The sequence below is a fragment of the Carettochelys insculpta genome, chromosome 7 (assembly GCF_033958435.1).
Source record: "Carettochelys insculpta isolate YL-2023 chromosome 7, ASM3395843v1, whole genome shotgun sequence".
NCBI classification, from domain to species: Eukaryota; Metazoa; Chordata; order Testudines; family Carettochelyidae; genus Carettochelys; species Carettochelys insculpta.
This window is the reverse complement of record NC_134143.1, coordinates 69,393,373-69,408,530: the sequence shown is the minus strand read 5'-3', so window position 1 is coordinate 69,408,530 and position 15,158 is coordinate 69,393,373. Positions and strand designations below refer to the sequence as shown.

The 15,158-nt window shown below is 45.1% G+C and overlaps 1 protein-coding gene across 2 annotated transcripts in view; it reads left to right on the top strand.

Moving 5' to 3' along the window:
• SORCS3 (sortilin related VPS10 domain containing receptor 3) overlaps window positions 1–15,158 on the top strand; it is a 477,486-nt gene that overhangs the window by 362,127 nt on the left and 100,201 nt on the right. For both annotated transcript variants that reach the window (XM_074999210.1, XM_074999212.1), the window contains exons 9-13: window positions 4,263–4,442; window positions 7,544–7,690; window positions 8,432–8,534; window positions 14,766–14,842; window positions 14,949–15,040. In XM_074999210.1, the coding sequence (XP_074855311.1) occupies window positions 4,263–4,442; window positions 7,544–7,690; window positions 8,432–8,534; window positions 14,766–14,842; window positions 14,949–15,040 (599 nt within the window). The remainder of the gene's footprint in view (window positions 1–4,262; window positions 4,443–7,543; window positions 7,691–8,431; window positions 8,535–14,765; window positions 14,843–14,948; window positions 15,041–15,158) is intronic.

The following is a 15,158-nucleotide window of genomic DNA, read 5'->3' as shown; positions in this document are numbered from 1 at the left end:
CAGCTGTTTCAAAATATCTTATTTTGAAATAACACAGCTATACACAAAATGCATTTTGAAATAGTATTTGCAGATACATAGCACAATTTCAGAATTGTGCCATTGACACCATTATGACTTATTCTGAAACAGTGTTCTTCTGTGTCTTAATCACACATTTTTAGACATATCTTTTTCAAAACAGACATTATTTCTCCCACATTGAGGGTTACCAATTTCAGAATAACGCACCCGCAATTTCGAATTTATTTTGAAATAGCATGTGCGTCATATAGATACTTACATAACCAGAAGTCCTGTGGCACCTTATAGACTAACAGATATTTTGGAGCTTAAGCTTTCGTGGGCAACGATGAAGTGGGTCTTTGCCCACGAAAGCTTATGATCCTAGATATGTTAGTCTATAAGGTGCCATGGGACTTCTTGTTGTTCATGTGAGTATTTACGCACATGCTATGCTTATGCTTATGCTCAAAAATATCTGAAAATATAAAGATAATGCTCCAAAATATCTGTTAGTCTATAAGGTGCCACAGGACTTCTTCTTGGTTTTTAAGATACAGACTAACTCGGCTACCTGCCTGATGCTCACAGTTATTTAAAAATACCTGTGTAGCATAGACAGAGCCAGAAAGAGTTACGGTGACAGTTACAGCCAGTTATAACCTGACCAGCCTCCATCTCCACCTCTCATAGGTCTTGCTTTGTTCTACTAAGGTGTGCATTTTGCCTCTTGATCATGCCTTGCAAAGCTCTGTGTTTCATGGGCCATACTGAGAGGGTTCAGAAAGCATGACACCATGAGGAAAGGTTGAGAGAACTGAGCAAATTTAATCCTGGAGAGAGAAATCTGAGAGGAAGAAGGACCACATGCTTTAAATGTGTAAGCAGTTGCTATAAAGAGGATGGTGATTAATTGTTTTGCGTGTCTGCTGAAGGTAGGAGAAGAAGTAATTGGCTTACTCTGCAATGAGGAAGATTTAGACTAGCTACTGGGACAAACTTTCTGACTCTAAGAACAGCTAAGGCCTGAAACAGATGGGTCAGGGAGCTAGTGGCATCCATAGAATCATAGAACAATAGAGTTGGAAGAGATCTAAAAAATCCATCGAGTCCAGCCCCCTGCTCTAAGCAGGACCAAACCCATCAGATCAGCCCAACCAGGGCTTTGTCGAGGCGAGACTTAAACACCTCCAGGGATGGAGACGCCACTACTTCCCTGGGTAGACCATTCCAATGCTTCAGCACCCTCCTAGTGAAAAAGTTTTTCCTAATGTTCAACCTGGACCCTCCCAACCACAACCTGAGACCTTTGTTCCATATTCTGCCATCCGTGACCACTGTGAACAACCTCTCTCCAGCCTCTTTGCAACCTCCCTTCAGTAATTTAAAGGCTGTTATCAAGTCCCCCCCTCAGTCTTCTCTTCTGCAGCCTAAACAGTCCCATTTCCCTCAACCTTTTTTCATAAGTCATGTTCCAGCCCCCTAATTATTTTGGTCGCCCTCCACTGGACCCTCTGTAGTGTATCCACATCCTTCCTATAATTGGGGGCCCAGAACTGGACACAGTACTCCAGATGTGGCCTCACCAAAGCCGAATCACTGTCATTAGAGGGTGTTATGCACAGGGCTTGACAAACACACATCAGCGGTGGCCTTAGTTTACTTGGCACTGCCTTAGCTGGGGGTCAGGGGTGGGCATAGATAATCTCTTGTGGTCCCTTCCAGTCCTGCTTTTATTTGATGTCTGTGATTCTGTGTTATAAGAGCAGTGGGGCAGTGCGAGTGACCCAATCACCATGTACTTCAGCACTCTACAGCTGGTGTGTGGGCTGTGGGGGGAGGCAGTTTAGAACCCCCTTAGGCAATGTCTGCACTACCAGCTACACTGCTCAGGGAAGCCTATTGGCCCCTCCACTAAACTCTGGAGCAGCAGGAGGAGTCAGGGAGCAGTTTTGAACCTCTTCTCCCCCTGAACCTCCACGTTCCACAGCAAACCCCAGACCGGAGGCTTAACACTCTCTTCACCCACCTCCAGCACTGGTTGCTGCTCAATCCTTGAGGGTACTCTGCTCCCTCCCATAGGGTGCCCTTCTCTGGTATGTCACCTCTCTGGCTAGGTTTGGTGAAGTCCCTGCAGTAAGGTCCTCTGGGCTCTGGTGGCAATTCATCTTTAGGGCTTAACCTCTTCCTGCAAATGCTGTAGCCAGGGGACAGGAGGCAGCTGAGCTATCTTGGTAGCCAGCAACATCCTGGAGGTGTTTGCTGACTTTTTACATTGTGTAGGTGTGACAGGTATATCAACCCTGCCCTGAATCAGAGCAGGCTAGTCTGGCTCACCTGACCAAGGAGGCCCCACTTCTAGAGCTGGGAGGAGCAGGGATGTAGCATGGGTCAGGTCACAGGCTGGGGAGCTTTCCTCCCAAAGCATTAGCTTCACTCACTGACCATGCTGCTGCATCTTCACGCTGACACATTCGACTCGGATGAATTACCATACATTCTCTCCCTGATCTTTGGGTATCCATTAAATAGAGTGTGTTTGCGGACAAAGGCAAAGTCCTACAGTAACTATGGATGAGCTGGTGTTAAAAGTTTCTTGCCGCAGAAATAGAAAAAGGAATTAATTGAGGTTCCATGGGATCTAAGAGAATTCACTTCCCAGAGATTTAAAATAAAAAAGTTAGGTGCCTTACTTGTCTCAAATGCTATTGGCAACATGAAAAAAAATAACAAAACAAAACAAAAAAACCTCCTATCACCACTTAGGATTTGTCTCGACCAGGGGTTTGCAACCTGCAGCTGTTTATGGATTTCTTTGTGGCTCCTGATGTAAAATTGCAATGTAAAAAAAAATAAAACCAAAACAAAAACAAACCCTCTTAATTATTTTTGATATGTTGGCGAACATCTAAAAGCCCAGCCATGAACAATTCATATCTAAAAAGCAAATGATACACGATTGCAAAACATAGGGTAACTCCCCCTTTAATATGGGGAGTGCATTGTGGGATATGTGTGTGCATTGCTCTTAAAATAGGGGTTACAAAAAGTATGGTTTGATGTTATTTATTAAGGACTGGCTTATGTTCACATGCCTTATGGCTCTTGAATTATTGTTATTTTTTTTCTTTTTTTAACAAAGACAAAAAAACAGCTCTTCTTGCTATTTTAGTTGCTGACTCCTGGTCTAGACCAACAGTTGAGTGTATGGCAAGCTGTCATGTAAACCTGCAGTGCACGAGTATGCCATGCCCCATCTGCCCTGTGGACCCAGCTGGTATGCACTAGAATTTCCCGATGTACTCTAATTTGCCTGCTTTGAAATGGGAATAGACCAGTGTGCGTGAGGGAAATGTAGCACAGTGTACCTGAGTCCACATGAACAATTAATGCATGGCATGAAACATTAACATGCTGTAGAGTTACTCTCTAGCTTGCCCCATGCTGTTTGTTTAGATGAGCTCTAAGTGACTCCAACTTTTTCTGAGTCTCCTGGCACAGGTTAAATGAGCCCAGAGCCTGTTTTATCCTCTGAGATGTGGAAGTGAGTCCTCTCCAAGAGAATATCAAGATCAGTGGTGTTTGGAAAATTTCTACTTATTAAACTAACACAGGCAGATCAGTGTTGGGCCATGAAACATTCAGATCATGGTCACCACTGGAATCCAGCTGAGGTTGACCAATGGCTGTTTGGTGGCCCAATCTACTTCTTAATGGACAAGGGTACATAAAACCACCCTGTCCATTAGCATACAGTGATGCCTTCATTGACAGTCTCAAGAGAGATGCGATGGAGATTTGACCTCTTTCTATCTTCCTCCAAGTGGCTCCCCTCTTGCTCAGTACTCAGGTCTATTGGATTTTGTAGCAAGGGGGAATCTAGCAGGGCTACTATCCTTGCTGTACTTTACTCGGTGGAGAAAGAGGATTTCAGACTCCAGCTCACGAATCTTCCAGGCATGATAAAATTGACTTTCAAATTCATAAATAAAAGGTGAAGCTAGATAGAGCTCCTTGAAGCTACTTTGAGCAGGAACTGTGTAGAGACCCCTCATCCAACCTGTGGCCGCTGAAAAAATCTCAGCAAAGTCTCAATAGGTCTTAATTTATTGGCTTGATCTAACAGAAAATTGTATAGCGTCTTCCATAACTCATGCTCCTTCTCAACTCTTTCATAAGTCATGGTAATTACTGTGTGTCTGAAAGGGCAAAGAAATATAGAAATCTATGGTAATAGGCCTTTTGTCTTCCTCTAACAGGACATGCATATTATTAGCACAGATGAGAATCAGGTGTTTGCAGCCGTGCAGGAGTGGAACCAGAACGATACGTACAACCTTTATATATCTGACACCCGAGGGGTCTACTTCACGCTGGCCTTGGAGAATGTGAAGAGCAGCCGTGGTCTGGAAGGGAACATCATCATCGACCTTTATGAGGTATGCAGTCAAGGTCAGCTTGTAGAATCACTCCTTCATGAGACAGGAGCAACCTGCCAGCACAGAGTGTAAATCTCTTAGCATTCTTCAAGGAACCCTCTGTTAGTTTGGGACAATGCCCCTAAATGAGCACATGTTCTGTCCACTTTATGCTGGACCCATGCATGTTGGGGTAGATGAAATGCATGCCTGGACAGATGTGGGCTATGTATTTTTGTTGCTTCTTTGATGATGTTTCTAGTGCAAATGAGAATGAAAACGATTTATTCACGAGAAACATAAGGTTCATTTTTAACCCAGATTCTATAGTCCATCAAGCACAAATACATGGTCAGAAATCAAAGGTGGTATTTTTGCCAGTGCTCAGCCTTGACCTAACTCAAGCTCCTTTTGACTTCAGTGGGAGCAGAGCAAGGCCAACTCTGAGCATTCTGGAAAATCCTGCCCAAACGATCCTGAAATCTGACTTTAACTCAGATTGAGCAGCAAGAGGCTCTTTTTCTGTGAATCTGACCAAATCACACAGTGTTCCTAATAGTTGTCATTTCTATTTATTATCTTCATTATCAGTGACTGGGATTCTGGTGTGCTCAGTGCTAGATATCAACACATAATGAAAGGAGGGTCGCTGCCTCCAGAATCTCGTCATCTAAGGATCTGATGAGAGAACAGGTGGCTACTGAGAGCACAAGGCAGCAATGTGACAATGGCAGGCAGAGGAGATCATAAGGCAGCATCATAATTAGGGATCTCAGAGCACCAGTTGCCTGACCGTTGCCAAGTTGTTGGTTGGTCTCGCAACAAAGGACTGCAGTGGTGCCCTGGGGCTCCAGTTAGAATCATTCTCCGTGGTATTGTGCAACATAGGTACTACTTGGAGTTTAAGGGCTGGATCCTTCAGATGCTTGCACACGAATCTTACTTTACTCTCTTGTGTTATCCCTTTGGACTGCCTGCAGGAGCCCTGGCACAGGAAACCTGTTAAGCTCATTTGAGCATTGCAATGTTGATGGGATTTAAATACGTACTTAAGTTTAAGGATGTGCTTATGCACCCTCGTGGTTAGGGATGCTTTCTGGAATTGGAGCCAAAGAAAGGGACCACTCCATGTGAATGATAGTGGCAAAATCTCAGGCTCTTAAGTTACGATGGTTAAAAAAAATAAAGACCCTGAATTCATTTGTTGAGGAAGAATTCCTCAAGAGATTAGATAAAATCCAGTGACAAGTGTTTCAAGCATCAATTTTGTGTTGGATTTGATAGGCTAGTATTTTATTCCCCTGTGGATTTTCCAAACAGGCCTCTATCTTTCATCAGCTGATGTTGGCTTTTCTGCCTGGCAGTCGTTCTTCTTCAATATAAGTTACACTAAGATCATTTTTCTTCTGGGGGTCGGGATATGTTTCTCCTCTGCATTCACAGAAGAGAGGCTGTTTATAAGAAATTCTGTCTTTTGATTGCAGTGTAAAAGGCACTGCTGAGCTATATGTACATTCCTGTTGGTGGCAAGTTTCTGGAGAGAAGTTTTTATGAGTCCTCAGCAAATTGCCTTTCCCTGTTTGCAGCCTGTGCACCACACCTTGTGCAAGGCTGAGCCTGCAGTTCTGTTCGTGTTCTCAAAGATCCCCCCCCTTCTCACTCACACTAGTCAGCATCACTCTGAGGTCCAGCTCTCTGGAAATATGTGAAGGATCCTACCCGAGCAAGCAGAGAACATCTTGTTTGGTATCAAGGAGAATAATTCTGATGGGACCCCCTGAGCACCATTGCAATCCTTTGCTGTGAGGTTTGCCAGTGCTACAGGTTGAACATCTATAGTCCAGCACTCTCTGGTATGTCAACATCCATGGTCTAGGATGATTTTAGTTAGCTGGATGTCCACTTTTCATGAATGTGGCCAAGTTTCTTGCAGTCCAATAAAGTTTGTTTACAGCCTCCTGACCTGGTTCTCAGTGTTCTGTGCTGTTATTTAGCCGCAATTTACCCCTAAATGTCTTCTCAGAGCTCATGAATCAGCAGAAGTGTTAGCAATGCTGCTGGACAATAATGTCCTCCTGCAGTTTTGCAAATTCTCTGGTTCAGCACTGATGAGGTCCAGACTATACAGATTCATGGCTCTGAGGGGATCTGGCCCTGCTGCTGCCTGTCCTGTAGCTTCTGAGTGAATGCAGAGAAGACATCAGTCCCCATGCCTGTCAGAAGCATTACGTTCCTGTTATATAGCAGGGGAAACTCAAAGCCTGGGTAGATATGCTGATGTGGGGTCTGGGGTGCCAGGGTGGTTTATTATTTGTATTGGCGTAGCCCCCAGGAACCACTTGTCATGGACCCATTGTGCTAGGTGCTGTACACAGAACAGAAAGTTCCTGCCCCCAAGGGGCTTGCAAGCAAAGTGAAGGATTGCAGCTCCCAAGATGCTGACCTAGTAGCTAAAATACCTGTTGGGTCCCTTTTGGTGGGCACGTCTGCATAGCTAGTACACTCCGTAGGCTGGCCTAAGCTGCCAGCTAGCACTGGTAACAGCAGCAGTGATGACCACACAGAGTGGGATTTAGGGTGGGTAACATTAGTCCAGAACAGACATTGATATGTGCTGGACTCGCAAGCCAGCTCTGGGCTGTTTTTGCTGCTATTGTTACCTGTGCTAGCTGGAGTCACACTAGCTTGCCTATGCAATGCTTAGCTTTTGCCTGTGTAAGGAGCTCTGCGGGCCTCCCAGCCATTAGCTGTGTGGTCTGGGAGGTGTATTTCCCCTCACTCCATCCCTCCCTCACACCAGCACATCTGCAGACATATCCACAGATACCCAAAACAGTTCCTTCGGGATCCAATAGAGGCTGGCACTTTGCAAGGGGTGTGGATCTCCTAAACCCACCTCACATATTGAGTTGCAAGAGTGCTGCTGCCAGGAACCCTAGCTAGACAGATTCCAGACTTCTCCTCATTATAAAAAAGTAATTGCTTTGTTTCCTGTTCTTCTGGTGTCCATACGGCTTGAGCTGACTATTTACAGAGCACTCCCATGTGTGGGCATCCCAAACAGAGCTTTATTCTTGCTTATTTTCCCTATGTGGTTTTTCATCTCTCTCCATTTTTCCTAGGTAGCAGGGATCAAAGGCATATTCCTGGCTAACAAGAAGATAGAGGACCAGATAAAGACCTTCATCACCTACAACAAGGGCAGAGACTGGCGCTTGCTGCAGGCTCCTGACACTGATCTGAGAGGTGATCCTGTGCACTGCCAGCTGGTGAGTAGCAAAACTTTTCCAGCATGTTACCGACAAACCAGTTGGGGCTTCATCCCTTAGCCCTTGTGCAGGCAAACCTCCCAATGAAGCCAGGAGCAATCTGGCCAGCCTAGAGACTGAAGGATCCAGTGCTCAGAGATGGAATCTGGTTTGTCAGCTGGATCCTTCAGCTGCTGTAAACTGATGTCACTCTGCCATATTCAATGAACCTACTTTGATTTACCCAAGCTGAGTGTCCAGACCTATATGTTTATAAAGCATCAGGTCCCAATGTTTCTCTGTTTCCTGTCTCTTTTTGGGCTGCTGGGTGCTAAGGAAGTTAAATCAGTTTCTGCTTTCATAAATTCATAGGTTTTAAAGCCAGACGAGACCGTCATTAGCTTGTAGTCTGATCCTGTGTCTAACAGAGGCCAGAAAATTTGAAAAGATCTGATGGAGAACTGTGCAAAACATTGACTTTAAGAAACCAGGGCAAAACCCAGCCACCAGCTCCGCTTGACGTGATTCAGTAGAACTTGCCAGTGGGTGATTTTCCTGCAATTTTTTGGGTGGGGAGAAAATATATACCATAACCTGCGCACCTTTCTTTGTGACGAGAGGTGCTCTCATGCTGGAGAGGGCCCTTGTGGGAAGGCTGTCTGCATAACTAGCTGGCCCTCGTGAAGAAGCCAATAGTTGGCTCTTTCACTCCACTGGGGCTTTGTGTAATAGAGATGATTTTCTCCTTCCTCCCTTCCACAGCCCTTTTGTTCTCTGCACCTGCATTTGCAAATCTCAGAGAATCCATACACATCAGGAAGTATCTCCAGCAAGGAGACAGCTCCAGGACTTGTGGTGGCTACAGGTATTGATCTTTGTCTGTGCTTTCACCCAATTCAGCCTTAAGTAGGCACCTGTGTGGGGAGCTTCTAACCTGCTGCTGCTTTGAACTTAGTGGTTTGCAAACAGAGGTGATTTTGCTGGGGGGAGGCATGGATCAGTGAGCAGAGGTTCAGAGGAGGCTGGCAAGGAAGTGTATTTTATCACTTACCTGTGAATGTTTCAGGTAAGTATCAGTGGCCTATATATCACATACATATGCCTATCTGTGAGTGATGTGTCCATGTGCTTGGGTGAGCATGTAAACATGTGCACCAGGCCTCATTCATCTCTCATTTGCATCCTTTTACACTGGTGCAACTCCAGTGGTTTTAGAGGAGTTATTTTTCATTTACACCCAGGCGAGTGAGCAGAGAATCAGGATAGCATCCTGGGCCAGATTTTTGGCTGGAGTAAATAACCAGTGGAGGATTGGGCCCAGTGTAACTCAGAAGCTATTTTAGGAAGTCAGGGGTTTGCATGGACTTTCTCGTTGGGCTGCATGCCTAATGAGCCCCCTTGGCCCTGGTGGGTACGTTCTGTGTGGTTACTCAGTACTGTTGTGGGAAGCCTCGCTTTGGCAGAGTGCACTGCTTTAATGACAACCTGTTGAATGCCACCAATTGGCTGGCCCGTTGCAATTAATCTGACAACCATCACTGATCCTTTTTGTTTTCACTTGCTTGCTCACTGTAGGCGGCCTAATCAGGACGAGCATACTAACCTAGCCTGACTTGAAATTTCCACTGTGCTTAGCTCTGTGGGAACATTAGGTGTAACAATGCACTTTCAGAATGACTGTCACCAGGGAAAGTTTGCAAATACAGTAGGAAAAGCTGCTGGGTAATTTCACACGCTGGCACTTTAGCGTACCTTTTCCCATTGGGACCTATAACAGAATGCCCTCTCGTGTTGGTCAAGGCTTACTTGAGTAGTCCTTTGGCCTGTGATGGAATTGCCTAGATGCATAAGTGGGTAAAGGCCCACAGCAGTTGTACGAAAATGCATTGCAATAGCTTAAGTATTCTACCCATCATGGAGTTTAGCACTAGTTGTTTCTGGCTGTTACAGCGTGAGCAGGTTTTAAGCTCCCAACTGTGGCATTAGCTCGCTGCTGTTTCATTTAGCATGTCACCCATCTGAATTTGCATTGGGGTAAGCAGTGTGTCCTACTCACTCCTCAGCACTACAGGTCCTGGGGGCCTGTGGCTGCTCTCATAATTTGCCCCTATTTCTTTCACTTTTGATGGCAACACAAGGAAGTGGATCTGGGGTCTTGTTTTACCCTGTGTGTTTCGCCTTCAATCTGTTTCTGAGAGCTGGAGGCAGTGGATGAAATCAGAGCCCTGTTGTGCTCAAGCTTTAGTCCAAATTCATGCTGAACCGACCTTTAGTTAAATTGGGTCAATCCACAAAATTCAGAATTCCATCTAAATGCCCCAGAGCTGCAGGAAATTGAGTTGTGGAATGCTGGCTCAGATTCATCTCCTCTCTTCTTTCTGTCTCTGTCCATTCTCATGCCCTTCTGGACTTCTGTATTCGAGCCAGCAGTGCAAATTGAACCAAAGTCCTGCGAGGGGCACTAGCTCTTGCGGTATTTATGGCCTGACTTTTAGCATGAAAGGTACTGTACATTTTGCGAAAGTCTCTCTTCTCAAGGCTTGTAGCTCAGTGTTCCAGATCATAGAATCATAGAACAACAGAGCTGGAAGACACCTAAAAAAGCCATCGAGTCCAGCCCCCTGCTCTAAGCAGGACCAAACACATCAGATCAGCCCTGCCCCGCCAGGGCTTTGTCGAGGCAAGACTTAAACACCTCCAGGGATGGAGATGCCACTGCTTCCCTGGATAGACCATTCCAATGCTTCAGCACCCTCCTAGTGAAAAAGTTTTTCCTAATGTTCAACCTGGACCTTCCCAACCGCAACTTGAGACCATTGTTCCATATTCTGCCATCCGTGACCACTGTGAACAGCCTCTCTCCAGCCTCTTTGCAACCTCCCTTCAGTAATTTGAAGGCTGTTATCAAGTCCCTCCTCAGTCTTCTCTTCTGCAGACTAAATAGTCCCAATTCCCTCAACTTTTCTTCATAAGTGATATGCTCCAGCCCCCTAATTATTTTGGTCGCCCCCCACTGGACCCTCTGTAGTGCATCTACATTCTTCCTATAATTGGGGGCCCAGAACTGGACACAGTACACCAGATGTGGCCTCACCAAAGCTGAATAAAGAAGAAGATCAGCGAGGTTCAGGACATCTGGTTACAAGTCCCAAAACCAAATGGAAATGTCAAGAGCTGGCAGCCCACCCCTCCCCACGGAGAGGATATTCAAACAGCTGTGGCTCATGAAACAATTTTTTGCAGTGGCCTTTATTCTTGATTACTGAATTCTCTAGGAATCAGATAAGAAGCCAGAGGCAGAAAGAGAATGAGAATCTAAGCAATGGTCCAGATTACTAGACAATGAGATTCTTTTCAAGCTGTCACTGCATGGGATGAAAGCTTCACTTGTATAACAATTAACCTTTGAAAAGCAGAACCATCATTTCTGTGTTGCTGCCTTATGCAATAAAAGGCTTAACCTGCTGGGAATTGGCACATCTGTTTCTATTAAGCACTGTCAACAGCTGGTCGGTATCAGCACAGACAATCCAAATTACTCATCACAAACTTATTCTCATAGGTCTTGTCTTTCCTGTGCTTCCTTGGGAAATAGCCCACTCTTTCACTACTGTTGTTGCAGCTCCACCAGTAGGAACAATAGCGGGAGTGCTAGTCTAGTTGTTTAACAGAGAAGAGACTGATATTAGCACCTCGTTCCACGCTGATCCAACACTTATGAAAGTCAATGGATGTCTTTCAGCTGATTTGAATGGATTATGCCCCAAATGAGGTGAAAAGGGAGAAAGAAAGGGATTCATGAAACAGGGTTACAGCAGGAAATGGTAGTGATGGAATTCCAACAAGCAAGAACTCCCTTCTCTTTGCTACCACCTATAAATCCCAGTTGGACAGTCTGTTTCCAGACCTTGAGGCTTAGAGATGAAAATGCCCTTAGTAAAACCTGAGTCAGTGTCGTAGTTCTTACAAAGAAGGCTGTGGAAGGTCAGTCTTCTGGGCATAAGCCAACCTCCTACTCTTGTGGGGCGGAGAGGAAACTTTCACCTTGGGCAGGCCAACCCAAAACCACCTACTGCAGGGTTTCTTGTACTTTCAGGTGAAGCAGCTAGCATTGGCCACGCTTGGAAGTCACGGGACAATGGAGTAGGTGGACCAAAGGACTAGCAGAGGGTGGCAGTTTCTGTGTTCCTAAGACTGATACTAAAACCATTCTTGACTCACCTTGTCTCAGGTGACCCTGAACCTGAGGTCCTATTTTTGGAAACAAGAGTGTCACAACAACTTGACTAGCTGTATAATCCCTGATTCTGATGGGTGCTTGACAAGATGCATCTGGGCTTTAATTCCTCGTTTTCCATCATTAAATGTCAGGAATGCAATTAACATTTTCATTAGTCTGTTTTTATTGTGCTCCTATTGAGGCCACAGATGTGTAGGAGCAAATCTTCCCTTCTTACGGTTTTTTAAGGAAAAATATTAGCTCCTTTAGAACAAAAAAAAAAAATCACAGAAATTCTTCCCCACTCTAAAAATACCTTAGCTGGAGAATGAGAGGATATTTTGTAGCTCAGTGGATAAGGAATATGTTCTGGAGTCTTTCATCCACTGGTCATCAGTCCAGTCCCAAACCGGGTTCATATTGTCTGTGAGACATTGATAGGTAAAGGCCCTCCTGTTGCAAACATGACAAAGTTAGTTCCCTCAGTCCATTATTTTTAGGGTACTGACATCCAGGCTACAGAAACCCATCGGGCAGATATTAGCAATCTTGAGGGCAGACTTTGCAGCAAAGCCAGTTTTTGTGTCGAGTCTGAAGAGAAATTTTACCCTGGAAGATGGCTCCTCCAGTGCAGTGTGTGGTTAGTGTTACTTACACACTCTTACTCCAGACAAGCAGAAGTCTTCAGTCTCCCAGCTATGGGTGTGGCACTCGCCAACATCAGTGAATTAACAAAACACAAAAGTGCACAGGCAAAACTTGTCTATTTTTGCTAACACTACAATGTGCCCAGTTTCTGACGAGGAAAAACTGCGACCGTTGTTGAAGACCTTGCTGTGGTCTGATCATATTAGCTTCATTGCCAGCTCATTTAGCCCTGGGTCATACTTTGCAACTGAGCTCCATCAAGATATTGTTCATACCAGAAACACGCCTACTTTTTACGCAAAGAAATTTGTAATCTTACCACAAGCCTTATCTGTGAGGCTTCACCACAAGCCTAACAGGAGGGGCTGTTTGCTAGATGCATTGCTTCTGCAATCAGTGAGTGGGTCCATTCATTTTTTTGGAAGAATTGTGCTGTGAAATCTAGTCCCCACTGAAATCAGTGGGAGTTTCACTATTGATTCCAGTGGCACCAGAATTTCATCCCTGAGCTCGTCTCTAATGAGACGAAGACAGTAGGAATAATTTGATTTTTTTATGCGAATTTGCCTTTTTGCTTGAATTGACATGAGAATAGCAGTGGGGAGAATTAAATGCTTCCATGTTAAAACTCTGCAAACACTAGGACAGGGATTCGCAAACTATGGGTCAGGACAGAAACATGGGTCGTCATTAGGTTTCCTAAGGGTCGCTGGCTGGGCGGCTCTGAGTGGCATGAGGCTTGTTAAGGAGCCATTTGCAGCTCCCACCACTGCCACTGCTCACTCATGCGGCTCCCCCTGTGCCCTGCCACGCTGAAATGGAACTCAATGTAATTGGTTTAACAGCCAGCAGGAGGGAGCTGGTCATTAAACCAATTAAATTGAGTCCCATTTCAGTGTGGCAGGGAAGGGAACTGCCTGCTGTGTGGGTGGGGGAAGGGAGTAGGAAGGCTGGGGGAACCACGTGGTGGAGGTGGCAGCAGCCTGGCAAAGGAACAGTCGGGGGCAGCAGTGCTCATGTGAGGTAGATGGAAGTGCATTTTGTGGCTGCAAGGGGTTTAAGCCTGGGGGCTATGGGGTGGGCATGAATCAAGATTTATAAAAAAAAAATTCCCAGGGGAGAACCATCCTTCCCGCCCCCACCACCAGTTTTGAATTGGCTTGGCTCACAAAGTCTTACGGAATTGTCAGAGTAGGTCGCCATCTCAGAAAGGTCAGGAACCACTGCACTAGGAGAATGCAGAGGCACCCGAAATGCAAGTAGTAGTAGTAGGCATCCTTCAGTCTGCATAGACTATGGATCGCGCCCATTATAGTTTCAGTTGAGGACTTCATTTACAGCGTCTATTGTGACTATGAAGACCCACACGAGAGTGACAGTCCTTGCTGCATCTCTTGCAGATGTGGTGGGTGTCTGGAAAGTCTTAGCTACAGCATTGGTGCTGCATTTTCAGAAGAAAATGTGTGAGCAGTTGATGATCTGATTTGCATGCACAATTGTCACTAGTGCTATCATGGCACAAAACAGGCAAGCAGTTGGCTGCGTCTACACTTGCATTCCTCTTTCGAAAGAGGTATGGTAAGTAGGTGGTTTGAAAATGCAAATGAGATGCAAATTTGCATACCTGGCACCTCATTTGCATATTTTTATTTCAAAAAAGAAAACCAGTATAGACACTGCTCTTTCAAAAGTAAACCCCATCTTTGAAAGAATCCTTCTTCCCTTTTTTTATGGGAAGATGGATTATTTTGAAGATGAGGTTTACTTTTGAAAAAGCAGTGTCTACACTGGTTTTCTTCTTTTGAAATAAAAATATGCAAATGAGGTGCAAGATATGCAGATATGCACCTCATTTGCATTTTCATTTCCCTCATTTGCATAGCTCTTTCAAAAGAGGAATGCAAGTATAGACACAGCTGTTGTGTTTGTGCTTGCCTAAAAATGTAGGCCTTTACATAGAGTCCAGACATTTCTATCTCCTATTGTTGCAAATGCATCCAGTGCAGCTCAGAGTCAAAGCAAGCCAGGAAAAGAGTCTTTTCCAGATATTTACTTTAAAATACTTTACTGTTTTACTGTTTGCAATGGTTTCATATCTTAATCCTCCCCCCATCCCATGGTGTTGCCATGTGAGCCTGGAATTAACATCTCAACAAACAGGCTGAGCCTGTTACCCCTGATTTCTCTCTCTTGCCACATTAAAACTTACAAAATCCATTTGTGTTTCAGGCAACATTGGCTCTGAGCTTTCATATACAGATATCAGTACGTTTATCTCTTCTGATGCCGGAAACTCCTGGAGACAGGTATAGTCAGATGAAAGGGAGCTCTGTGCCTTTTGCAAACCTTTCCACGTGCTCTTTGAGCCTCAGATGCCTCGAAAAGCTCACACTCTACCTGGCTTGTTTCCAGATCTTCGAGGAAGAATACAACGTGTGGTATCTTGACTGGGGAGGGGCACTTGTGGCCATGAAGCACACGTCAATGCCCATCCGGCATTTGTGGTAAGGTTCTTTCCCTTGCTTTGAGAATGCTCTCGAGTAGGTTGGGGGTCACTTGGGGAATTGTCCAAAAAGTAATTAAGATTTCTCAGGTCTGGAGTGGATCCGTCTTCGTCCTTCT